This window comes from Oncorhynchus clarkii, chromosome 1 (genome assembly GCF_045791955.1).
Source record: "Oncorhynchus clarkii lewisi isolate Uvic-CL-2024 chromosome 1, UVic_Ocla_1.0, whole genome shotgun sequence".
Taxonomy (NCBI): domain Eukaryota; kingdom Metazoa; phylum Chordata; class Actinopteri; order Salmoniformes; family Salmonidae; genus Oncorhynchus; species Oncorhynchus clarkii.
In genome coordinates, this window is record NC_092147.1 from 81,553,832 (window position 1) to 81,580,560 (window position 26,729).

The following is a 26,729-nucleotide window of genomic DNA, read 5'->3' on the forward strand; positions in this document are numbered from 1 at the left end:
CCACAAATCCTGAGGCTGCATTTATTGTAGCTGGGGATTTTAACCTGTTGAGTGTAGGGTGCAGTATTTTGATTTTTGGATGAAAAACGTACCCAAATTTAACTGCCTATTTCTCAAGCCCAGAACAACTTCATTGCTCGCTTTGAAGACAACACAGTGCCACTGACACGGCCTGCTACCAAAACATGCTCCTTCACTGCAGTCAACGTGAGTAAAACATTTAAAACGTGTTAACCCTCGCAAGGCTGCCGGCCCAGGCGGCATCCCTAGCCGCGTCCTCAGAGCATGCGCAGACCAGCTGGCTGGCGTTTTACGGACATATTCAATCAATCCTTATCCCAGTCTGCTATTCCCACATGCTTCAAGAGAGCCACCATTGTTCCTGTTCCCAAGAAAGTGAAGGTAACTGAGCTTAATGACTATCCCCCCCGTAGCACTCACTTCCATCATCATGAAGTGCTTTGAGAGACCTGTCAGGAACCATACCCTACCTGACACCCTAGACCCACTCCAATTTGCTTACCGCCCCAATAGGTCCACAGACGACGCAATCGCAATCACACTGCCCTAACCCATCTGGACAAGAGGAATACCTATGTAAGAATGCTATTCATCGACTACAGCTTAGCATTTAACACCATCGTACCCTCCAAACCCGTCATTAAGCTCGAGCCCATGGGTCTCGACTCCGCCCTGTGCAACTGGGTCCTGGACTTTCTGACGGGCTGTCCCCAGGTGGGGAGGGTAGGTAACATCTCCACCCCGCTGATCCTCAACACTGGGACCCCACAAGGGTGCGTTCTCAGCCCTCTCCTGTACTCCATGTTCCCCCATGACTGCGTGGCCATGCACGCCTCTAACTCAATCATCAAGTTTGCAGACGACACTACAGTGGTAGGTTTGATTACCAACAATGACGAGACGGCCTACAGGGAGGAGGTGAGAGCCCTCGGAGTGGTGTCAGGAAAATAACCTCACACACAATGTCAACAAAACAAAGGAGATGATCGTGGACTTCAGGAAACAGCAGAGGGAGCAGCCCCCTATCCACATCGACGGGACAGTAGTGGAGAAGGTGGAAAGTTGTAAGTTCCTCTGCGTACACATCACGGACAAACTGAAATGGTCCACCCCCACAGACAGCGTGGTGAAGGCACAGCAGCACCTCTTCAACCTCAGGAGGCTGAAGAAATTTGGCTCGTCACCAAAAGCACTCACAAACTTTTACAGATGCACAATCGAGAACATCCTGTCAGGCTGTATCACCGCCTGGTACGGAAACTGCTCCGCCCACAACCGTAAGGCTCTCCAGAGGGTAGTGAGGTCTGCACAACGCATCACCGGAGGCAAACTACCTGCCCTCCAGGACACCTACACCACCCGATGTCACAAGAAGGCCAAATAGATAATCAAGGACAACAACCACCCGAGCCACTGCCTGTTCACCCCGCTATCATCCAGAAGGCAAGTGAAACAGAAGAGAAACCTAGTGATGTCGGAATAATGTCGGAAAAGAACAGTTTCTTTTGAGGAATGGCCAGGAGAAGCAGGGTCTGTAAGGGAAAATGGAATCAATACAACAGCATCAAACGACACAATGCTGATGCAGAAATGTAAGAAGCTCTCTGTGGCTCAGCAGAAGAATTTGCTGGATGCTGTGGAGGGAAACTAATAGACCCCCTCTTTCGTACCATCTCAGGTGGTGTACATATGAAAATCGGATTAAATATATGTGAACGCAGTCACTGTATTGCCCATATCTTATGCAAAATATATGTCCTCAATACACAGGCAAGAAGATGAGAGCAACAGGAGTGGAGGGGGGCATATAAAACAGACCAAACCATTATCAAATTCTATTGATCCAATAAATTGATGCAGGCTCATTTGAACAACCTATTTTAGGCCTTGATATTATCATGAAACTTGACTACATTCAACATTTCTGAAGGAAAGGTGACATGGCAAATTAGACAACTGCAGGGATCTACAGTTCAGAACCATCATATTTGGACTATGAAAAATAAGTGTGGAAGGTTGGATATGGAACCAGAGTGCTTGACAGGTGTTGCCCCACCTTGCACAAAACAAAGGAAGCTATGGCCGCTACTAACGTAGTGGAGGCTCCTAACATCATACAATGTGGCACACCATGTTATCCAGCTACTCTGATGCTTCCTCCAGATACCACATTACTTGAACACGACTGTTGTGAGTTGGTTTTGGATCAGCTCCTTGATGGGTTTATTAAGAGTCAGCCGTTGGAAAACGCTAAGTTTCTTATACACAGATGTTTTAAACATTGTGGAGGGGGGTGTGAGCAAGGCAGGCTGGGCAGTTACTACAACGGACAATGTGATAGGCATGTTACCTGCAGGAACATCAGCACAGGTGGCGGATTGGTGGCTTTGACAGAAGCACGTAAACAGGCTGAAGGAAAAACAGCTAATATCTACAGACTCAAGGTATGCTTTTGGTGTTACCCATGATTTTGGAAAAATATGGAAAAAGGAATCATGATATCACTGGGAGCTCCTGTGAAGAATGGACATTCTCACCTATACTGAATGCTCTCCAGTTACCTGGACAAGTTGCAATTTTGAAAATTAAAGCACATGGGAAAAATCTTTACAGACAAGAGTAATGGTAATGATTTGGCTGACAGAGCTGCCAAGGCAGCTGCCAAAAGAACACCTCTGTCACCTAAACTGATTAGGAGATACATTTCAACAGAGATATGCAAAGCAGTGCACCAAAAGATGAAGGTTGGGAATGGATGGCTGCAGGATGCAAACTCAATCAAGGTGGAAACACAACCTGATCCTACTTGGTGACACAGATCCACTCTTTGGGACACATTGGTGTGGACAAGATAGTTTATCGTTTATTGGGCAAATGGTGGAATCCTGGTGTGCGGAAAGATGCTGAGGCTGTTGTGGCGAATTGCAACATTTGTATGGAAAACACCACCAAAGGACGAGTGAAAGTACAGACATGACGAGCGCCTGCCCCACCAAGACCCTTCAGACTTCTACAGCTTGATTACATCACGCTGCCCAACTGTATAGGACACAAAGATGTGCTGGTCATTGTTGATCGTTTTTCACGATGGGTTGAAGCCTTCCCTACTAAGAAAGGAACTGCACAACACAACAAATTTTGATTTGAGAAATCATAGAAAGACAAGTAAAAGAGGAGTGGGGAATAACTCCCGAGGGGGGACATGATGTCATGCCAGGACAGTGGGTGATGGTAAAAAGATAAGACATCAGGGCCAAAATGGGAAGGTCTTTATCAAGTTTTGCTAATAATGAGGTCAACAGTTAAAGTCCAGGGAAAATGGATACATGTTGTCCATTTTGATGACAAAGCGGAGCTTGGAGAATAAAGAACTGATTGATTAGCAATCGGGGGCCAATCTCTGTTGAAGAAGCATAGTAAGATGATCAGAACCTGATAAGCTTCTATGCTGTATACCACAGTCATCATATTAGGGATATCTAGGTGAAATGTCCAACTTCTTCCTGAAAATCACGACATGCTTACTTAGGGAAATCTATATGAAACATAAATTTATCTTGAAACCAGGATATGTTACTTTCACATTTGTTTCCTTTGTTACAAGTTATGAGAATCTACAGTCTGAAGCAATATCCCTTGATCCAGGACTGTACTTGAAACGATACAAGATCACCAGTGAAGTGCTCATTAGAGAAGTCCTTATCAACCAGTGGAACAGAAGAAGAATTCCTCACTACAGGCAGACTGCCAGAACATAAGTTCTAATAATTATCTATGGGGGACTGATATCAGTGTGGAAGAGCAGGTCACTTTTAAAGGACTTGGTGAATAATTACCTTGTCTACAAGACAATAATATTAAATTGTTCTATTGGCAATTCTTTATTTTGTGTTTCCTCCTAGTACAGGATGTGGTAGGAATCGTAAGGGACATCATCATTACACCTGTTAATACTTATTTTCTATAACTTTGTTTGAAATCTTATTGTAACAGCAAGTACAATATGCCCTTTGTGTTTTATAGAAATGTAATGTGAATTATTTTGTTACTGCTAATGTTTTTGATACTGTCTATTTGTTAATGTGTTTTGTTTTCTAAAGACATGTTTTATGGTCTAGGGGGAGTAAAAATATGTCGAAGATAAATAGACAATGCAGAGGACTAGAATCAACAATCAATGGAAAGTGGTTTTTCTGTAGTTATTGGTACAACCTGAAAAAGGATACTCGTTATTTGACCATTGGCCCAGTTTATTGCAAGGAATTGTAATAGGTACAGGTTAGGGCTGAATTTCAAAGTAGATCCTGTCCCTTTGTTTTGTAGAGAATCATTGAGGCCAGGGGAGCATGCACACATCTACCTCCCTGCATGATTCCTCCTGTTTGAATAAGTATAAACCTCTTTTCCTCTACCTGATTTGCTTTGGGGTCTGTTATTGAAGAATAACATCAACTTCTAGCACCACCTTTTGCCTTGACAGCTTTGCACACTCTCTCAACCAGCTTCATGAGGTAGTCACCTGGAATGCATTTCAATTAACAGGTGTGCCTGTTAAAAGTGAATTTGTGGAATTTCTTTCCTTAATGCGTTTGAGCCAATCAGTTGTGTTGTGGGTTGGTATACAGAAAATGGTCTTTTACCAAACAGGGCTAAGTCCATATTATGAAAAGAACAGCACAAATAAGCTAAGATAAACTAGTCTATCATTACTTTAAGACATGAAGGTCAACCAATCCGGAAAATTTCAAGAACTTTGAAAGTGTAGTCGCAAAAACCATCAAGCTATGAGGAGCGCCACAGGAATGGAAGACCCAGAGTTACCTCTGCTGCAGAGGATAAGTTCATTATTAGCGTTACCAGTCTCATAAATTACAGCCCAAATAAATGCTTCAGAGTTCAAGTAACAGACACATCAACATCAACTGTTCAGTGGAGACTGTGTTAATCAGGCCTTAATGGTCGAATTGCTGCAAAGAAACCACTACGAAGAAGAGACTTGCTTGGGCCAAGAAACACGAGCAATGGACATTAGACCGGTGGAAATCTGTCCTTTGGTCTGTAAGTCCAAATTTGAGATTTTTGGTTCGAACTGCCATGTCTTTGTGAGAAGCAGAGTAGGTGAACGGATGATCTCCGCATGTGTGGTTCCCACCATGAAGGATGAAGGAGGTGGTGTGATGGTGCTTTGCTGCTGACACGGTCTGTGATTTATTCAGAATTCAAGGCACACTTAACCAGTATGACTACCACAGCATTCTGCAGTGATACGCCATCCCATCTGGTTTGGGCTTAGTGGGGCTATAATTTGTTTTTCAACAGGACAATGACCCAGCACACCTCCAGGCTGTATAAAGGCTATTTGACCAGGGAGGAGAGTGATGGAGTGCTGCATCAGATGATCTGGCCTCCACAATCAACCGACCTCAACCCAGTTGAGATGGTTTGGGATGAGTTGGACCGCAGAGGGAAGCAAAAGCAGCCAACAAGTGCTCAGCATATGTGGGAACTCCTTCACAACTGTAGGAAAAGCATTCCTCATGAAGCTGGTTTAGAGAATGCCAAGAGTGTGCAAAGCTATCATCAAGGCAAAGGGTGGCTACTTTGAAGAATCTAAATTCTAAAATGTATTTCAATTTGTTTAACACTTTTTGGGTTACTAGATGATTCTGTGTTATTTAATAGTTTTGTTGTCTTCACTATTATTTGACAATGTAGAAAATAGTGCAAATAAAGAAAAAACACTGAATGAGTAGGTGTGTCCAAACCTTTGACTGGTACTGTATATTCATTGATTAACCTAATGATGATTACCTGTCAGAGAGACGCAATACCCTCCTCTCGGGTTAGTTGTTTTGACTGTCTAGTAATAAACTGATCGATAGATGGATTAAATAATAGATTAACCTCACAGAAGAGGTGTTTGATTTGCTTGGTGTACTGATTGATTCCATTCTAAATTGATCTGAACCTGTCTGAGAGCCTCCGTCTCCTCGCTGGCCACCATCCTTTCAGAAGAGGTGTTTTTGAGGCGGGCCTCTGCAGCCTCCAGCGCCATCTGCAGCTTTTCCAGCTCCTTGATCACCTGTACCACAGAATTTAATTAACCACTTCATATTTTAGTATTACAATTTTATTCCTGGACAAAAGAAGCATACTCAATGGTGATTATACATTGAAAGTAATTTCTTAGTCCAGGACTAGGAAGAAACTGGGCTTTAAAGTCAAATGTATTTCTCTCTGACCTGGTCCCTCTCACTCATGATGAGCCTGTACTCGTTGAACACAGAGTCTCTCTCCTCCTTGAACTTCTCACAGTCCTTTACTGCCTTCAGCTGGAAGTTCTTACAGCGCATCACCTCCGACTGCAACCGCTCCATCTCCCGCTGCAGCACCTTGTTCTGGGCTGAAGACTTGTCCAGCTCCTGTTGTACAGAGTCAAACCTGGCGAGAGAAGGAGAGGTGTGTAGTGCTGTATAGGTGTTTGTAGTGTATAAACTATTCTCGTGGATTGTGCAGTGTGTGTTTACCTCCTCATGGACGTAGAGCAATGTTGTTGGTAGTGTATGGCCTTGTCTCGTTGTTTCAGCAACGTGTCCATCTGTTTCTGTAGTCGTCGGTTCTCTTCCTCCGCCTGCTCCAGCCTGCTCAGGTCCGTGTTGTGATTGGCAACTTTCTCACCGTAGCGTTTGCTCAGCGAATCGTATTCCTTCCTCACCCCCTCCAGCTTGTCCATGGCTGTGTCGTACAGTTTGTTGAGAACCTCGGAGGAACCGTTCTCTCTCATCACCTGGAGGAAAGACACGGTCATCCAGCTGATGATTTTAGAACTAAACCTACATTTCATGTTCAGTTCCCGTCTCTGTGTGAAAATATGAATTTAACAGGTTTACAATATACAGTTGACACATTAAAAACATTTTTAGATGCATTCCTTCAGATTGATAGTGTGTGGCAATGTTATTGTTCTAAAGCACCAAGCCACAAGGAAACATTAACAAGTTTTTACACCAGTTAATCAGCAGAGGGCGACAGTGAGGAGATGCAGAATGGATTATTCAAGACCATTAGGCTGTGTTTATACAGGCAGCCCAATTCTGATATTTTGCCCGATTATTGGCAAAGGATCTAATAATAATTAGGAAAAATATCAAAATTGGACTCCCTGTGTAAACGCAGCCTAAGATAGTATGGTGTAACTAACTAGGTTTCATTTTGCCGGCCTGTAAAATCACCTATTCATCATTAAAATGCAATAACCTCCAGGCTTGCTGAACTATGTGGTAATTAGTGTGGGAGCAGGTGAGACCCCAGGGCAGTATTGATCCAGACTACATCACAGCATTTATAGGTATGTCTGTAGCCTTACAGGAGATGGAAACCTATATGCTGCTTAGTTCAAACACCTCCCCTGACCTTACAGAACTCTGAACGATGACTAGGTACCGGGGGGTATGTGTCTACACACCATTTACATGAGCCATTGACATTGTCCTCAAACACTGCCCTTTACAGAAGCGCTCCGTATGCATCTCCAAGCAGTGTGTCTCCTGTCCACCGCAGTAGTCTACTCCCGGGATGTGTGGATGTGTGAAAGCCCGGCAGCCAAGTATAGGTCACAGCAACCTTGTGTGGTTGTGTGTGGATGTGTATGGTACCTCTTGCTGCTGCAGCCTCAAGTCAGCCACCTCCTTCTGGCCGTCACTGTGCATCCTGCGGAGCTCCTCACAGCTCTGCTTCAGGTGGTTGTGTTCCCTGACCAGCTGAGCGTGGTCTCTCCTCAACACCTCCAGCTCCTCCTTCAGCTGAGACTGGTCTCCTAACACACGGCTGTGGAGCATACTGGAGACCGAGAGGGAGAGGTCAAAACTGGGGGAGGGGAAGACACTGATGGCACATTCCTTAACACGGTCCGAATAGAATAGAGATTCTCCATGATCACATGGTAGTCAGACTTAACACCAAACTGTCCTCCTGACTACAGAGTTTGGCCAGGCTGCTTGGTGTTGTAGGCACGATGGAGTCGATAATAAAAGGCAGCTCTACTGTTTTAAGTTTGGTTCTCCTCAGTGTCTCACAAAAATCCCTCATGGACAACCACACACAGAGCTCCCGAGCGCCGCCCCCTTCCCATAACACTGTTGGATTTTCAAATCTAAACAACGTGAAGTCTCAATCCCCCAGGAAATAAAAAAAACATTGAAGAGAAACCCATTATTGTGCCAATAATGCTACATAGCTGATACCTGCTGGACTGTTCATTTATCACGGTACTCCACTTTGTTAACCTTTGTTTATCTGTCAGCCCTAGCCCCGAACACAGGCCCTGTGTGTAGTTAACCGACCCCTTCTGCCCATTCATCGCCATTTTACCTGTTGTTGTTGTTGTTGTTGACTTAGCTAGCTCTCCCAATCAACACCTGTGATTGCTTTATGTCTCTCTCAAATGTCAATATGCCTTGTATACTGTTGTTTAGGATAATTATCATTGTTTTAGTTTACTGCGGAGCCCCTAGTCCCACTGTACATGCCTTAGATACCTCCTTGTCCCACCTCCCACACATGCGGTTTTCTCACCCAGTATAACCAGCATGTCCAGAGATGCAACCTCTCTTATCATCACTCAGTGCCTGGGCTTACCTCCACTGTACCCGCACCCCACCATACCCATCTGCACATTATGCCCTGAATCTATTCTACCACACCCAGAAATCTGCTTCTTTTATTCTCTGTCCCCAACGCACCAGACGACCAGTTTTGCAAGCCTTTAGCCGTACCCTCATCCTACTCCTCCTCTGTTCCTCAGGTGATGTGGAGGCTAACCTAGGCCATGTGTGTCCCTAGGCACTCTCATTTGTTGACTTCTGTAATCGAAAAAGCCTTGGTTTCATGCATGTTAACATCAGAAGCCTCCTCCCTAAGTTTGTTTTACTCACTGCTTTAGCACACTACGCCAACCCCGATGCCCTTGCCATGTCTGAATCCTGGCTTAGGAAGGCCAACAAAAATTCTGAGATTTCCATACCCAACTACAACATTTTCTGAACTGCCAACGGGGGCGGAGTTGCAATCTACTGCAGAGATAGCTTGCAACGTTCTGTCATACTTTCCAGGTCTATACCAAGACTCAACAGCCATAGTTTCTCAAATGACTGCCTCGGCTGGTTCACCAACTACTTCGCAGATAGAGTGTGTGTAAAATCGGAGGGCCTGTTGTCCGGACCTCTGGCAGTCTCTATGGGGGTACCACAGGGTTCAATTCTCGGGCCGACTCTTTTCTCTGTATATATCAACGATGTTGCTCTTGCTGCGGGTGATTCCCTGATCCACCTCTACACAGACGACACCATTCTGAATACATCTGGCCCTTCTTCGAACACTGTGTTAACTAAACTCCAAACGAGCTTATCTCAGCTCACTGGTCACGATAACAACACCCACCCGTAGCACATGCTCCAGCAGGTATATCTCACTGGTCATCCCCAAAGCCAACACCTCATTTGGCCACCTTTCCTTCCAGTTCTCTGCTGCCAGTGACTGAAACGAATTGCAAAAATCACTGAAGCTGGAGACTTACATTTCCCTCACTAACTTTAAACTTCAGCTATCTGAGCAGCTAACCGATCGCTGCAGCTGTACATAGTCCATCTGTAAATAGCCCCACCCAATCTTACTACCTCATCCACAAATAGTTTTTATTTACTTTGCTGCTCTTTTGCACACCCGTATCACTACTTACACACCATCATCTGCTCATCTTTCACTCGTGTTAATCTGCTAAATTGTAATTATTCTCTCCTATGGCCTATTTATTGCCATACCTCCTCATGCCATTTGCACACACTGTATATAAACGTACTTTTTTTTCTATTGTGTTGACTGTACGCTTGTTTATTCCATGTAACTCTGTTGTTGTTTCTGTCGCACTGCTTTGCTTCATCTTGTCCAGGTCGCAGTTGTAAATGAGAACTTGTTCTCAACTGGCCTACCTGGTTAAATAAAGGTGAGATAAAAATAAATAAAAACAGACGCCTGTCCTGGGCCCGCTTCCCAAAACCATTTTTATTAACGGTGGACTTGAAATCGCTCGTAAGGTAACGCCTGCCTCAGAGCACTCTTACAACAGCTCAGTGTGTCGTTAGATCACTGTCACTTTACACACAGAAGACCTCAGCTAGACAAAGAATGAAGATGTCTCTGTGACCGCCCAAAACTTCATAGTTGAATATAAATATACTAAAATGTTTACAATGTTATAAACAAGCGAAGCAAGCAATGAAAACTGAGATAACAAAATTATATAATAGTTTGATTATTAGGCTAAAGATTGACATCACTTTCATTTATGTGCAATCGATAGACCTACCTAGTACAAAGCAATTAGGTTACATCTGAGCCGCTTCAATATATCTATCTATAAGCTAATGTATTTCCCTGTAGCCTAACCAATAACCTAAAGGTCAACATATTAGGTCTATAGCAACGTTGCTTCACCATGCTTCATTATTTAAATTGTAGAATATCTATAGGTCTACTTGAAGCTTTTGGCAATGAAGCCCTGTCTCTACTTCCCCAGAGTCAGATGGACTCGTGGATAGCATTTTTATGTCTCTGTGTCCAGTATGAAGGAAGCTAGAGGTAAACTCAACAAAAAAAGAAACGTCCCCTTTTCAGGACCCTGTCTTTGAAAGATAATTTTTAAAAATCCAAATAACTTCACAGATCTTCATTGTAAAGGGTTTAAACACTGTTTCCCATGCTTGTGCAATGAACCATAAACAATTAATAAACATGCATCTGTGGAACGGTCGTTAAGAAAATAACAGCTTACAGATGGTAGGCAATTAAGGTCACAGTTAAGAAAACTTAGGACACTAAAGAGGCCTATCTACTGACTCTGAAAATTACCAAAAGAAAGATGCCCAGGGTCCCTGCTCATCTACATGAACGTGCCTTAGGCATGCTGCAAGGTGGCATGAGGACTGCAGATGTGGCCAGGGCAATAAATTGCAATGTCCATACTGTGAGACGCCTAAGACGGCGCCACAGGGAGACCGGACGGACAGCTGATCGTCCTTGCACTGGCAGACAACGTGTAATAAAACCTGCACAGGATCGGTACATCCAAACATCACACCTGCGGGACAGGTAGAGGATGGCAACAACAACTGCCCGAGTTACACCAGGAATGCACAATCCCTCCATCAGTGCTCAGGCTGTACGCAATAGGCTGAGAGAGGCTGGACTGAGGGCTTGTATGCCTGTTGTAAGGCAGGTCCTCACCAGACATCACCGTCACTGTCACTGGACCAGACAAGACTGGAAAAAAGTGCTCTTCACTGACGAGTCGCGGTTTTGTCTCACCGGGGATATGGTTGGATTTGCGTTTATTGTCGAAGGAATGAGCGTTACACCGAGGCATGTACTCTGGAGCGGGATCGTGGAGAGAGGTTCCGTCATGGTCTTGGGAGGTGAGTCACAGCATCATCGGACTGAGCTTGTTGACATTGCAGGCAATCTCAATACTGTGCATGGGAAGACATCCTCCCTCATGTGATACCCTTCCTACAGGCTCATCCTGACATGACCCTCCAGCATGACAATGCCACCAGCTATACTGCTCGTTCTGTGTGTGATTTCCTGCAAGACAGGAATGTCAGTGTTCTGCCATGGCCAGCGAAGAGCCCGGATCTCAATTCCATTGAGCACATCTGGAACCTGTTGGATCAGAGGGTGAGGGCTAGGGCCATTCCCCCAAAACATTTCCGGGAACTTGCAGGTGCCTTGGTGGAAGAGTGGGGTAACATCTCACGACAAAAACTGGAAAATCTGGTACAGTCCATGAGGAGGAGATGCACTGCAGTACTTAATGCAGCTGGTGGCCACACCAGATACTGACTGTTACTTTTTACCCCCCCTTTGTTTAGGGACACATTATTCCATTTCTGTTAGTTATATGTCTGTGGAACTTGTTCAGTTCATGTCTTCATGTTGAATCTTGTTATGTTCATACAAATATTTACACATGTTAAGTTGGCTGAAAATAAACGCAGTTGACAGTGAGAGGACTTTTTTTTGTTGCTGAGTTTAGTTCCCAGAGACAGTGCTTAGGTGCAAAGACTGGAAATAGTCAGGCACAGATAGCTAGCTTCCAATCTTTGCGTTAATCTAGTTAGCAGTGGCTCACAAAATTACCCCTTACTTCCTTCATACTGGACAAAGCGACATACAAATGGTATCCACAAACTATCCCTTTAATTGCATGCACGCACACACCTTCCATGCCTGGATTTAATGCCATGGATTACCACATATAGGCTACCTATGGCAGCAGGCAGCCTAGCGGTTAGAGCGCTGGGCCAGTAACCGAAAGGTTGCTAGATGGAATACCCGAGCTGAAAAGGTAAAAATCTGTCGTTCTGCCAATGAACAGGCAGTTGTTCCTAGGCCGTCATTGTAAATAAGAATTTGTTCTTAACTGACTTGCCTTGTTAAATAAAGCTTTAAAAATATATTATATATATATATTTTTTTACTCTGGTAAGTGATTAAAAGCATGACAGGTACACATACTGTCAGTTGACTAAAGCATTTGGTAGGCCTATAGAACATAACTTGATAGCAATCCATTATCAATTGACTATAAATGATAGACCAGCCAACATGGACGCATTATGCATAACAACTACGCAATTCTCTGTCCATGTACGAAGGTATGAGATCCGAGTTAAAAGTACGCAGAAATGAATAGGCCTGGATTTATTTTATTTTTTACATTTGAATAAAAAATACATCCACAGAGTAAATCTAACATCCTGATTCTCGAGTTGCAACACACAGACAGTTTGTGTCAACGGACATGGAGTTAAATACAGTGCCTTGCGAAAGTATTCGGCCCCCTTGAACTTTGCGACCTTTTGCCACATTTCAGGCTTCAAACATAAAGATATAAAACTGTATTTTTTTGTGAAGAATCAACAACAAGTGGGACACAATCATGAAGTGGAACGACATTTATTGGATATTTCAAACTTTTTTAACAAATCAAAAACTGAAAAATTGGGCGTGCAAAATTATTCAGCCCCTTTACTTTCAGTGCAGCAAACTCTCTCCAGAAGTTCAGTGAGGATCTCTGAATGATCCAATGTTGACCTAAATGACTAATGATGATAAATACAATCCACCTGTGTGTAATCAAGTCTCCGTATAAATGCACCTGCCCTGTGATAGTCTCAGAGGTCCGTTAAAAGCGCAGAGAGCATCAAGAAGCACAAGGAACACACCAGGCAGGTCCGAGATACTGTTGTGAAGAAGTTTAAAGCCGGATTTGGATACAAAAAGATTTCCCAAGCTTTAAACATCCCAAGGAGCACTGTGCAATCGATAATATTGAAATGGAAGGAGTATCAGACCACTGCAAATCTACCAAGACTTGGCCGTCCCTCTAAACTTTCAGCTCATACAAGGAGAAGACTGATCAGAGATGCAGCCAAGAGGCCCATGATCACTCTGGATGAACTGCAGAGATCTACAGCTGAGGTGGGAGACTCTGTCCATAGGACAACAATCAGTCGTATATTGCACAAATCTGGCCTTTATGGAAGAGTGGCAAGAAGAAAGCCATTTCTTAAAGATATCCATAAAAAGTGTGTTGTGGAAAGGCAAACTCTCATTGTTTCAAGTTAACGTTTGCGAACATAAGATGGACATTCAGTGGGTTTTAAAGTGCCAGCAGTTCACTCACATTTGCTAGTGAAAGACATTTAAATGCAAATACGAAAAATAACTGGTCACATGTGCGCGAGTGTCATGGACATTTAATTCTGCATCCATTAGGTGTATTTTCCACGTAACATTACAAGGATCACGCAACCTGATAGACTAACTGTACTTACTAACTGTGATCCACGTCGCAAAAAGCATTACATAAGTATAATAAAAAGTAATATAAACATCTTGGCATGAAATGGAGTGGGGAGTTTAGAAGACTGCGCGATGAAGAATGAATGAGTGTCTGATATTAGCTATAGAGGCAATGCTTCTATAGACTCACAAACTGCGCGCGCACGAGCGTGGGGAGGAAGTAAACAGCAATTCTGAGAGGTGCTACAAGCGCTTGTTGAATCTCCAATTTGCCGCGCGCGTCTTTTATTCTAAAAAGTTGAACAGGGTTGGCAGATCTACAACTCCTTAAATCAGATAATCCCCATTACATTTCAATAAAAACACACCATTAGCACATCAATGTTCTTTCAATTAGTGTAGTGTAATTGCAGCACCAGGCACTTCCCCAGTCTAAGTGAGTAAAACCATGATGCCATACAACCTCTCATTATTCCCATCTAATTACAGTCTATTCAGAAACAGTAGAGGAACAGAGGATTCCTGACATTAGGCTGGGAAGTGTCGTCTAGGACCACTAAAGGTCCACCTCTACCCAGACATGACACGTCTTTCTTTCAACAACCCAGTCAGTCAGTCGACCAACCCACCCACCCACCCAACCAGTGATGTGATGGTGGTACTCACTGGTAGAAGTCAGCCTCCTTGACGGCCTCCTCACATCTCTTCAGAGTCTTGGTGTGTTGGTTCTGTAGAGTCTGGAGATCTGCCATGGCCCTCATACACTGGTTTTTCAGACGCTCGTAATCATGGCTGGCTTTGGAATTTGGCCTTTGGGGAGACGAGACAATAAGATGCTACACTACATAAGAACTACCAACTGAGACCTGGTCTACAAGGGCAGCCCAATGTCAGTTTAGATATAAGAGTTAGATAGAACCAAGGCATGCAGTTGCTTTGCATCAAAATGCAGAGGACCCAAAGGGAAATGCATCCATGAGTCAACCCAGAGCTGCAGAGCTCAGCAAACTGTATGGAGGGTTCCTAATTTGCACTCAAACTGGAATTTGATTGTCTTGGTACATTTGGTTAAATTCAAAGTACCTCTAATTAAAATGGTCAAATGTCATAACTGAGTCATGTCAAACTATACCTCTCTCCTACACTTCAAATCCACTAGGCGTCCCTGTTCTGAATTGAGTTTTAAACAACCTGGTACCCGGAACTCACGAGGGCTTTCATAAACTGAACAGGATGGTTGCCTATAAATTTCTGTCAACAGTGCTGATCGTAAAGCCAGATGACAGGGAGGGCAAGAGACTTGATAGGACCTTAAATACACTCAGTCAGAGGCAGGGCTACTTTGCAACTTTCAGACTACTCTTCATAGATGTGTCAGCAGTTTGTTGACTAAAATCATTGGATTGTAGCCCTTTTCCATGAGAGCACGTCTGCCTATGAGAGATTAACTCACTATTGTGCATCCCTCTAGTTTCTGTACACTGGCTTCTGGAAACAGAATGCTTCATAAAAATGTTTGTAAACATGACCAATCATAAACCTACAGGTCAATATCCTGAAAGTAATGACTGACAGAGAGAAATTAACAAAATGTTAGTGTCTATTGTAGCAGACCACGTGTGATGTAGTTCAGGTGCTTAGGGACAGCACAACAATGGCTGATTTCCTTGAATTTTATGATTAGCTAGATGGTATTCTCTATCTAAATCTTGCATTTTGACTACTTGTTGCATAGAGACATATGTATAGATGTTGTATTTGACCAATTGTTGGATTAATACATTGATTTACAGAATAAAGACTATCCACTCTGCTTTTCCGTCTCCTCAGTCATGTGGTGGGTGGAGGATGTCTGTACCTGCAGTCGTCGAAGGTGGTGCCGGGTGATGCCAGGGCCAGGCGCTTGCGGAGCTCGTCCCTCTCACGGGTCACCTGGCGCAGCTGGAACAGGATGGTGTCCAGGTTGTCACCAGCAGGCCGGTTGTCGTTGAGGGCTGGGGGCGGAGACGAGGCTGAGCCGTTACCGGTACCAGGGGGTGAACCTGCAACAGTGAGTATGTCACCACGGGCAAGAGCAGCTCACCGCCACCGGAATTCATGGGACAGGAAGGGGAGGGGTTGGGAGAAGATGAAATGGACGCTTGCATCATAATATCAACCATTTTATAAGCGCAGTCCTTCATATTGGAAGAACACTAGAGTTCAGCGAGAATTGATTGGATAACCTCTAACTTGAAGTGATTCTTGATCTGATTCTTCTCCTGTGTCTCATTCTGGGTAAAATAGGGTTCTACCACAGGCCATAGGTCTACCACATCTGACTTGAGTTAAACAGGCTATTTACATAAACAATAATTAGACTTGCAAGTTGACATTAATGTATTATTCAGGTGAAGGCTGAGATAAGGCACATAAATCCCAAGTTAGGATTTCAGCTAACAAACAGGAAAGAGTAACCACACTTGAACCTCATGCAACTTTGTCAACTTCTACTAGACTGGCCTAATACTGTATTAATGTTGGATATGAGTGCAAAAACTCAGTTATCACCACCAGCAGACTGGGACAGAAAATGATGATTAAATGCACCACAGCAAGTCTGGACTATGACAAAACAAACAAACCTAAAGTGGTTGAGGCCTTGTCCTTGACATTCTCAACCAATTCACTAACAAAGAACTGCTTTAGCACAGCATATTCTGATATGAAATTCCTCTAATATTTTCCAAGAATAACCTCAGATCCACAAGGCAACAATGCTGGTAATCTCAGACAGCAACATACTAGAGATAATATTTATATCTGATAGAACATATTTCCGGTACTTTTTGTCTGGCTGGCTTATGCAGAGTCTCTGGGGCACTTATCGCGTTGCATTAAGCAACAGATTCGTGTAGTCGTACAAAAAGACAATTTAAAAGGTAAATTGAGGAAGTAGAAATTAAAAGATTAATAGTCTACAGTGAAATGAATAATTTCCCCTGTTCCCTTAGCTACGATTATGACATTTGTTCTAGAGGTCGACCGATTAGGATTTTTCAATGCCGATACCGATTATTGGAGGGCCCAAAAAAAACAATACCGATTAAATCGGCCGATTTTTAAAATGTATTTGTAATAATGACAATTACAACAATACTGAATGAACACTTATTTAACTTAATATAACACATCAATAAAACCAATTTAGTCTCAAATAAATAATGAAACATGTTCAATTTGGTTTAAATAATGCAAAAACAAAGTGTTGGAGAAGGAAGTAAAAGGGCAATATGTGCCATGTAAAAAAGCTAACGTTTAAGATCCTTGCTCAAAACAAGAGAACATATGAAAGCTGGTGGTTCCTTTTAACACAAGTCTTCAATATTCCCAGGTAAGAAGTTTTAGGTTGTAGTTATTATAGGACTCTCTTCTCTCTATACCATTTGTATTTCACATACCTTTGACAATTGGATGTTCTTATAGGCACTTTAGTATTGCCAGTGTAACAGTATAGCTTCCGTCCCCCTCCTCGCCCCTACCTGGGCTCGAACCAGGAACACATCGACAACAGCCACCCTCGAAGCATCGTTACCCATCGCTCCACAAAAGCCGCAGAGCAAGGGGAACAACTACTCCAAGTCTCAGAGTGAGTGATGTCACCAATTGAAAACGCTATTAGCGCGCACCCCGCTAACTAGCTAGCCATTTCACATCGGTTACACCAGCTTAATCTCGGGAGTTGATAGGCTTGAAGTCGTAAAAGGCTCAATGCTTAAAAGCATTTTGAAGAGCTGCTGGCAAAATGCACGAAAGTGCTGTTTGAATGAATGCGTACAAGCCTGCTGCTGCCTACCATCGCTCAGTCAGACTGCTCTATCAAATATCAAATCATAGACTTAATTACAACACAATAACACACAGAAAAAAGAGCCTTAGGTCATTAATATGGTCGAATCCGGAAACTATCATTTCGAAAACAAGACGTTTATTCTTTAAGTGAAATACGGAACCGTTCCGTATTTTATCTAACGGGTGGCATCCATACGTTTAAATATTCCTGTTACATTGCACAACCTTCAATGTCATGTCATAATTACGTAAAATTCTGGCAAATCAGTTCGCAACGAGCCAGGTGGCCCAAACTGTTGCATATACACTGACTCTGCGTGCAATGAACGCAAGAGAAGTGACACAATTTCACCTGGTTAATATTGCCTGCTAACCTGGATTTCTTTTAGCTAAATATGCAGGTTTAAAAATATATACTTCTGTGTATTGATTTTAAGAAAGGCATTGATGTTTATGGTTAGGTACAGCAACGATTGTGCTTTTTTCGCAAATTCGCTTTTGTTAAATCATCCCCCGGTTGGCGAAGTTGGCTGCCTTTGTTAGGAAGAAATAGTCTTCACACAGTTCGCAACGAGCCAGGCGGCCCAAACTGCTGCATATACCCTGACTCTGTTGCAAGAGAAGTGACACAATTTCCCTAGTTAAAATAAATTCATGTTAGCAGGCAATATTAACTAAATATGCAGGTTTAAAAATATATACTTGTGTATTGATTTTAAGAAAGGCATTGATGTTTATGGTTAGGTAAACGTTGGAGCAACGACAGTCCTTTTTCACGAATGCGCACCGCATCGATTATATGCAACGCAGGACACGCTAGAAAAACTAGTAATATCATCAACCATATGTAGTTATAACTAGTGATTATGATTGATTGAATGATTGTTTTTCATAAGATAAGTTTAATGCTAGCTAGCAACTTACCTTGGCTTCTTACTGCATTTGCGTAACAGGCAGGCTCCTCGTGGAGTGCAATGTAATACGGCCAAATCGGTGTCCAAAAATACCGATTTCAGATTTTATGAAAACTCGAAATCGGCCCTAATTAATCGGGCATTCCGATTAATCAGTCAACCTCTAATTTGTTCCATCCTTTTATTGACCTACAGATAAAAAGCTTGTTTTTTCTACTAAGCTGCTGTAGGCCAATAGTCTATCCTAATACTTTCAAATATCCCTTTACCTTTTATTTGCATATCTTCCTTATGAACACCTATAGGTGAAACACCTGGATCATATAAACATGACTACGGTGTGATACAGGACATGTTTAGTTAGCCTACCAAGGGCTGTTACGATGACTATTACCTACCGCCAAACCGGCGGTCACAAGTTATGACTGCGGTCAAATTCCACATGACCGTTTAGTCACGGTACCTAGGCTTCTCCAAGCTCTGATGCTGCTGCTGGTCATGAGTAGCCTACTAAACATGGTAACTGCCTGGTACTTGGCACTCTATTGTCCCTCTAATCAATGCAAATATAATTGAAAATCTAAATCAAACAGTTCATGAGAACCATGAGCTCATGTTGCGCAACATTTTAATAGGTTATGCAATTGCGTGAGAAAACAGTGATTTCCTTCATTAAAAAGAGGATCCAACAGCTTTCTATAGGCTATGCCTACTATATTTATTTCTCAATTTTCCTAATATTAAGCACATTGTTTACCTTTACAGCAGGAGTATAGCCTACCTGGCTGGCATGACAATAAACCACACAGGGAAAAGCGTCCTCCATTCACTATTTAAGTGCAAAGATGAAGTGTATTGTTTCCCGCTGCCCCCATTTCGATACAGGTGCATGATAATGGTCCATTCTAAATCAAAACAAATCTCACATATATTATTTAGTATATGTACAGACAAGATTAAATCAAGAATAGTCTGACGGGTGACAATATTAGACTATCACTTGTGAGCGCTGCATTGTCGCTTGTGAATGATGCCCAGCATGTGCAGTAAGGCAAGACAGTCGGTGTAGAGCCTAACTGGCATACATAGTCGGCGCGTGAGTTTCAACTTTGGGGAAGATAATTTTTACCATAAAAATGCACCTTTATAATAAAGGATTACATTAATAAATCACATTTGCGGTCACTTTTGAGAACTTCATTTTGGAACATTGCCGTGAGCACATTGCTGCACTTATAATGTGAAGAAATAGCCTAATAGTTCATCAACATTTTAAGCTAAACGTTCTGATCTGTTGCATCAGCCTCATTGCTTTTAAAATGTTTGATGCAAGTGGTTGTATTAATTTTGGATCTATCGCATCTCACAACTGTCCCAAAGCATGTTTGGAATATTTATTTATTGCACAGAAGGACAAGTTAACCAATAGAATGTTAACTTTTGCACTATGGGGCATAGTAGAATGACATAGGCTAGTACTTTTGCTGTTTGTTAGGCTTACTCACCTTGTTGGTTGATGAAAATTAGGCTAAATGTGGACAGTTCTGCTAAACATCTTCAATATGCGCCTCAGAATTTGATAAGAGGGAAGTGCAGTTGCGTCCCCAATGTGTCGGTCTTCACTTGTAGTCTACTTCTAGCTGAGATGCCTGTGAGAAGGAACCAATCACGTAACAGGCATTGGCTAATAAGAATTGAGATATCTGAGAGAGCCATGTGAGTGAGGTACTTCGGAGCACGGCAGCTCAGAGAAGGGAATTATAATATTCAGCCCAAAAGCAAAACGGCCACTGGCCGCAAAAGGCATGTTTTTTTTAAATAGGCATTACGGCCACACAAGGGGAATGCCGCCGTGAAATTTGAGGCATGGTGAGAATATTATCAAGTGCTTGTCAAATTGTGAATGAGAGACTGATGAAGTGTGTACAGCCTGCACTGCCTTCCATGCTACTTTTTTCAAATCATCATTAGAGTCGCATCATGCAGCCTTAGAATGCATTAAAAATCCAAACATATAGCCCAACGTTGCATAAATAACCTTAAATTGCGCATATAGGAGGACATGTTTCTTTGTTAACCGCTCAACACAGAATAGCCGCATGTCCGCACTCTCTCGGAAACCATTTGTAGAAAATATCCTTTCTATTTTATTCGGCTATGTTCAATTGTATTCTTCATACTATAAAATAATGCCACGGAATACTAAGCAAACCTTGTCTGCTAGATGAACTAGTGTAGCCCACAGCCATATGGTGTAGCCAGAACAGGACAACTCAGAGTATGATATTTTGTTCTTCTGAAATAGACCACAATTTCTTTATATATGTTTCTTTATATATGTTTCTTTAGACCGGTCTAAAATAAATGAAAATAATTTATTGTGATGGTGTAGGCTATATTAAATGGATTTATTGTAGATGTTTCAAAAAGCTCTGTATCAGTGGCTTCTAGACTATGTGTGGAAGCAAGGAGATTCAAAACATGTTTATGTCAATTACTGGTCAATTACCATGAGACTGGCAGTTATTTTCTTGACAATCACCGGCTGACAAAATGTCATAACAGCCACAGCACTAACACGGAACCCAAACCGGCTGCACGCGTGTGCGAAATCGTGCATACATTTATTTTGTCCCCCTACACCAAACATGATCACGACACAGGTTAAAATATCAAATCAAACTCTGAACCACTGAAATTAATTTGGGGACAGGTCAAAAAGCTTTTAACATGTATGGCAATTTAGCTTGCTAGCTTGCATTTGTTAGCTAATTTGTCCTATTTAGCTATCTTGCAGTTGCTAGCTAATTTGTCCTGGGATATAAACATTGAGTTGTTATTTTACCTGAAATGCACAAGGTCCTCTACTCTGACAATTAATCCACACATAAAACGGCCAACCGAATCGTTTCTAGTCATCTCTCCTTCCAGGCTTTTTCATCTTTGAACTTATATGGTGATCGCATCTAAACCTTCATAGTATTACCACGACAACCAGCAAAACAGTTCATCTTTCAATCACCCACGTGGGTATAACCAATGAGGAGATGGCTCGTGGGTACCTGCTTCTATAAAACAATGACAAGATGGGAGAGGCAGGACTTTCAGCACAATCGGCGTCAGAAATAGAAATGAGTTCTATTTTAGCCCTTGGCATCGCAAACGCTTGTTGGCGCACGCGAGCAGTGTGGGTGCAATATTTGAATAACATGGATTTCTAAATTTATTTTGCGATGCTCACGCACGTGACGTGTCTGGTCAGCATGTACGCCTACACCACGCCTTTCACAGACGACCCCTCTACGTCCCTTCACCCTCTCGCTCTTTTAGTTTACACCTCCTTCCCACTCATCCCAGAACAGAAGCAGGCCTGTCAGGGAGGCCGACAGACAGAGACAGGCCCATCTCTCTCTACCTCCCTCCCTCACTTCCCAGAACAGAAACAGAAGGAGGAGCGGGCCAGACCAAGAGACAGACGGACAGGCAAGCAGAGCCACGCAGGCAGGAACTCTGAGGATTATGTGCCATCCTTGGCATCAGGTTGGGCCTTTAAGGGTTTACGTAACACCCAGTGATGCTGAGTCATTTGGACCCCTGTCAAGCTCTGGCACTAAGTGAGTGTTAAGAAGGAAGCATGGTGAACACACACAGAAAATGTTGTAGGCCCAATACTTACCGACACTGCTTAGGGAGCTGCTACTCTCAGAGTCTGAGGGCATGGTGGAGAGAACACTGTATGTAGAGCCTGCAGAGACAGTGATGAGGTGGAGAAGAGAGTAATCAGTAACCAGTCAAAAAGAAGACCCCGAAATCAGGTGTTTTACATTGAAGTCGTTCTTGAAACAAATGGTTTGGTTCGTCAATCGATGAATTAGTATTGTAAAGTTAGCTTCATAACCCAATACAGATATGCATGAAAAATAATTGACAAATATATATTTTCCTGTACTTATGATTTGAACTCATCTTTGATTAATGTCCCCCCTTGCTCTCCATGCAACTAGTACAATGCTTTGATGTATATTTCCTGTATGGCCCTGCTAGTCAAGCAGTGTTACAGTTAGAAAGGAGAAAATCGCATTCTAAGTCAAGCAGCACATGGAGACAGCACTCAGGACTATGATGCCATATTTGCATAGTGCTACACACTTCTAAAGGCTTCTTTCTGCATGCTTCCCAGCAAAAACAGTTCCAAAAAAGGTCATGCATATATTATGACATTGTGACGTTGTTGTTTGTTTTGGACTTAGGTAAGGGTTTTTTCGGCTGTTCGGGCACAACATTTTCTCAAGGCAAGCCAAAGTCGGTAACTGAAGTCTACTCCCCTTTGTTAGTGATTTGTCAACAGTAGGGATTCTTCAATAAAGACTGTCGTCACTCAAAGAGAGACGACTCGTTTTCAAGCACATTTTTTCCATTGAGAAATACTGGACCAAACATATTAGATGTAAAATTGCATGATTAAGAGCTCTTTGACAAAAAGCTGAAACTAATGACTGATTTGAGTTCTTAGATTAATTTTGACTATTTTTTTTGTAGTTCATACTGGCAACGGCATCTCAAAATGGACAAACAGTACTATTGCCGCTTTATTCTTGTTTTTCAAGCGATGGTCTTTTAAGGGAGTATGCGAGCACACTAGTTTGGTTCGCCTAGCCGACCTGAAGCATGCTGACTCCTTTACGCCCAAGGGAGATTTCATTTGATCTTTATACGTTTTAGTCGTTTAGCAGACTCTTATCTAGAACGACTTACAGGGGCAATTAGGGTTAAGTGCCTTGCTCAAGGGCACAGACAGATTTTACCTAGTCGGCTTGGAGATTTGAACCAGTGAACTTTCGGTTACTGGCCCAATGCTTTTAACCACTAGGCTACCTTTTCATGTAGAGAAATCCATAGAGGGAGCTATACAAGGTCATGCTGCAGGACATCACAACTCTAGATGCAGCAACAGATCAGCAACATAGGAGTTTAACCCTTTGCGGAGTGAGTTCTTGGAATGTCATCATTCTCAGTGTTCCACTTTGGAATTTTTACTTCAGTACAGACTGAATGAGCAGCCCTTGCTGTTGTCATCTTTAAGAATCAGTTAGGTTTGCCATAGTACATAATATAGACATACCGTTTAGTGCTCCTTTGAGTATTAAGAAGACAAACAGATAAACATATAGCTGGTTATATATAGTCTAATGGGTATATTGTGATCAACTGAGACGCGCCTCTGTCACACTTCAAGCAGGCATAAGACTGCAATTAAAGGATAAGTTTTATTTGATATTTTTTTTAACAACCAAATCTATTTATGTAAATGGCATGTTATAGAATGGTCCAGACACCTTTGTGATTTCACATGTTTTCGATAAAGTTACCCCAAAACAGCAAATCACTTCCTCATCCTCATTGTGTAGTATATGGGGGCCCCCAAAATAACTTTTACAAAATAGCCAAAAAACAAACACCTCCAAACATCATTTTAGAAATGGCAAAGCTCTCAGTAAAGTGATGCAGGTCTTTAGATGTTGTACACATGAAAAAATTGTGTCACTCAGAACTTTATCTGCAATGTTATATTCTCTTTTGCACTACTCGAGCCATTTCATTTTCCATGTAGCCTGCTGCTACAGGTAACTGCCAAAATGAAAAAGGTAAACCACCTCACGCTTTCAATATAAATTGTATCACTCATTATACAAGTGTTCCCTTTATTCAATGTATTTTCTATTTTACCTTTATTTAACTAGGCAAGTCAGTTAAGAAACAATTCTTATTTTCAATGACGGCCTGGAACAGTGGGTTAACTGCCTTGTTCAGGGGCAGAACGACAGATTTGTACCTTGTCAGCTCGGGGATTCGATCTAGCATCCTTTGGGATACTAGTCCAACACTCTAACCACTAGGCTACGCTGGCAGTTACCTGTAAAATGGACGGAGAGGTATCGCTTGAGTCACAACAAAATGGATTATAACGTTGCAGATGAAGTTCGGAATAACCATTTCATGTGAAAAGTACATCTAATGACCTGCATCACTATACTGAGAGTTTTGCCCTAACTTATGTGGTTGTTTTTGATCCTTTGTTTGCTTTTTAGGGGCCCCATACTAAACAAGGAGGATGAGGAAGTGATTTGCTATTTGAGGATAAGTTTCGCTAAAACATGCGAAAATCCCAAAAAGGTGTCTGGACCCTTCTAAAGCCATTTACATTAAAAAAATGTTGGGTGTAAAAAATGTTTTGAAGCTTTATCCTTTAAAACGTCTTAGGGATCAAATCCCTTTAGCGGGATCGATTCAACAACATCAGCTGAAAAGGCAGAGCGCAAAATTAATTTAAAAAATAAATAAATATTGAACTTTCATACATTCACAAGTGCAATACACCAAATTAAAGCTTAACTTCTTGTTAATCTACCCATCGTAACAAATTTCAAAAAGGCTTTACAGCGAAAGAACAGCATTTGATTATGTTAGGTCAGAGCCAAGTCACAAAAAAAACAGCCATTTTCCAGCCAAAGAGAGGAGTCACAAAAAGCAGAAAGAGATCAAATTAAATCACTAACCTTTGATGATCTTCATTAGATGGCACTCATAGGACTTTGTTACACAATACACGCATGTTTTGTTCGATAAAGTCCATATTTATATCCATAAATCTCAATTTACATTGGCGCGCTACGTTCAGTAATGTTTTGCTTCCAAAACATCCAGTGATTTTGCAGAGAGCCAATTCAATTTACAGAAATACTCATCATAAACTTTGATAAAAGATACAAGTGTTATGCACAGAATTAAAGATATACTTCTCCTTAATGCAACCGCTGTGTCAGATTTCAAAAAAGCTTTACGAAAATAGCACACCATGCAATAATCTGAGTACGGCACTCAGACACAAAAACAAGCCATGCAGATTTTGTGGAGTCAGTAAAAGCATTATAAATATTAACTTACCTTTGATGATCTTCATCAGAATGCACTCCCATGAATCCCAGTTCCACAATAAATGTTTGTTATGTTCGATAAAGTCCATCATTTATGTCCAAATACCTCCTTTTTGTTAGCGCGTTTAGTTCACAAATCCAAACTCACGAGGCGCGGGCAAGTCCCGGCGAAAGTTATGACAAAGTCCAAAAAGTTATATTACAGTTCATAGAAACATGTCAAACGATGTATAGAATCAATCTTTAGGATGTTTTTAACATAAATCTCAATCATGTTTCAACTGGAGAATTCCTTTGTCTTTAGAAAGGAAAAGGAACGCAGCTACCTCTCACGGGCGCGCGCGAGACTGAGCTCATGGCACTCTGCCAGACCTCTTACTTAACCTGTTAGAGCTCTAGGGGCGCTATTTCATTTTTGGATAAAAAACGTTCCCGTTTTAAGCGCGATATTTTGTCACGAAAAGATGCTCGACTATGCATATTCTTGACAGTTTTGGAAAGAAAACACTCTGAAGTTTCAGAATCTGCAAAGATTTTGTCTGTAAGTGCCCCAGAACTCATTCTACAGGCGAAACCAAGATGATGCATCACCCAGGAATTAGCAGAATTTCTGAAGCTCTGTTTTCCATTCTCTCCTTATATGGCTGTGATTGCGCAACGAATGAGCCTACACTTTCTGTCGTTCGCCCAAGGTCTTAGCAGCATTGTGACGTATTTGTAGGCATATCATTGGAAGATTGACCATAAGAGACTACATTTTCCAAGTGTCCGCCTGGTGTCCTGCGTCGAATTCGGTGCGCAATTGCCAGCTGCTTCTACTTTACCATTTGATTCAGGGGAGAAAGCATGTGTCCAAGAACGATGTATCAATGAAGAGATATGTGAAAAACACCTTGATGATTGATTCTAAACAACGTTTGCCATGTTTTCAGTCGATATTATGGAGTTAATTTGGAAAAAAGTTCGCGTTTTGAGGACTGAATTTTCGGATTTTTTTTGGTAGCCAAATGTGATGTATAAAACGGAGCTATTTCTAATACACAAGGAATCTTTTTGGAAAAACTGAGCATCTGCTATCTAACTGAGAGTATCCTCATTGAAAACATCAGAAGTTCTTCAAAGGTAAATGATTTTATTTGAAGGCTTTTATGTTTTTGTTAATGTTGCG

The 26,729-nt window shown here is 42.1% G+C and overlaps 1 protein-coding gene across 3 annotated transcripts in view; it reads right to left on the reverse strand.

Moving 5' to 3' along the window:
• The window catches only part of LOC139413140 (disks large homolog 5-like), a 100,922-nt gene that overhangs the window by 53,804 nt on the left and 20,389 nt on the right, over positions 1 to 26,729 (reverse strand). Inside the window, exons 2-8 of one of the 3 annotated variants that reach the window (XM_071160240.1) lie at positions 22,303 to 22,371; positions 15,740 to 15,893; positions 14,548 to 14,691; positions 7,677 to 7,860; positions 6,549 to 6,808; positions 6,264 to 6,462; positions 5,990 to 6,103 (exon numbers count right to left, since the gene is read on the reverse strand). In XM_071160240.1, coding sequence (XP_071016341.1) covers positions 5,990 to 6,103; positions 6,264 to 6,462; positions 6,549 to 6,808; positions 7,677 to 7,860; positions 14,548 to 14,691; positions 15,740 to 15,893; positions 22,303 to 22,371 — 1,124 coding nt within the window. Of the gene's footprint in view, positions 1 to 5,989; positions 6,104 to 6,263; positions 6,463 to 6,548; positions 6,809 to 7,676; positions 7,861 to 9,877; positions 9,963 to 14,547; positions 14,692 to 15,739; positions 15,924 to 22,302; positions 22,372 to 26,729 lie in introns of those variants that run through there. The other 2 variants (XM_071160233.1, XM_071160248.1) reach the window with 2 other exon arrangements.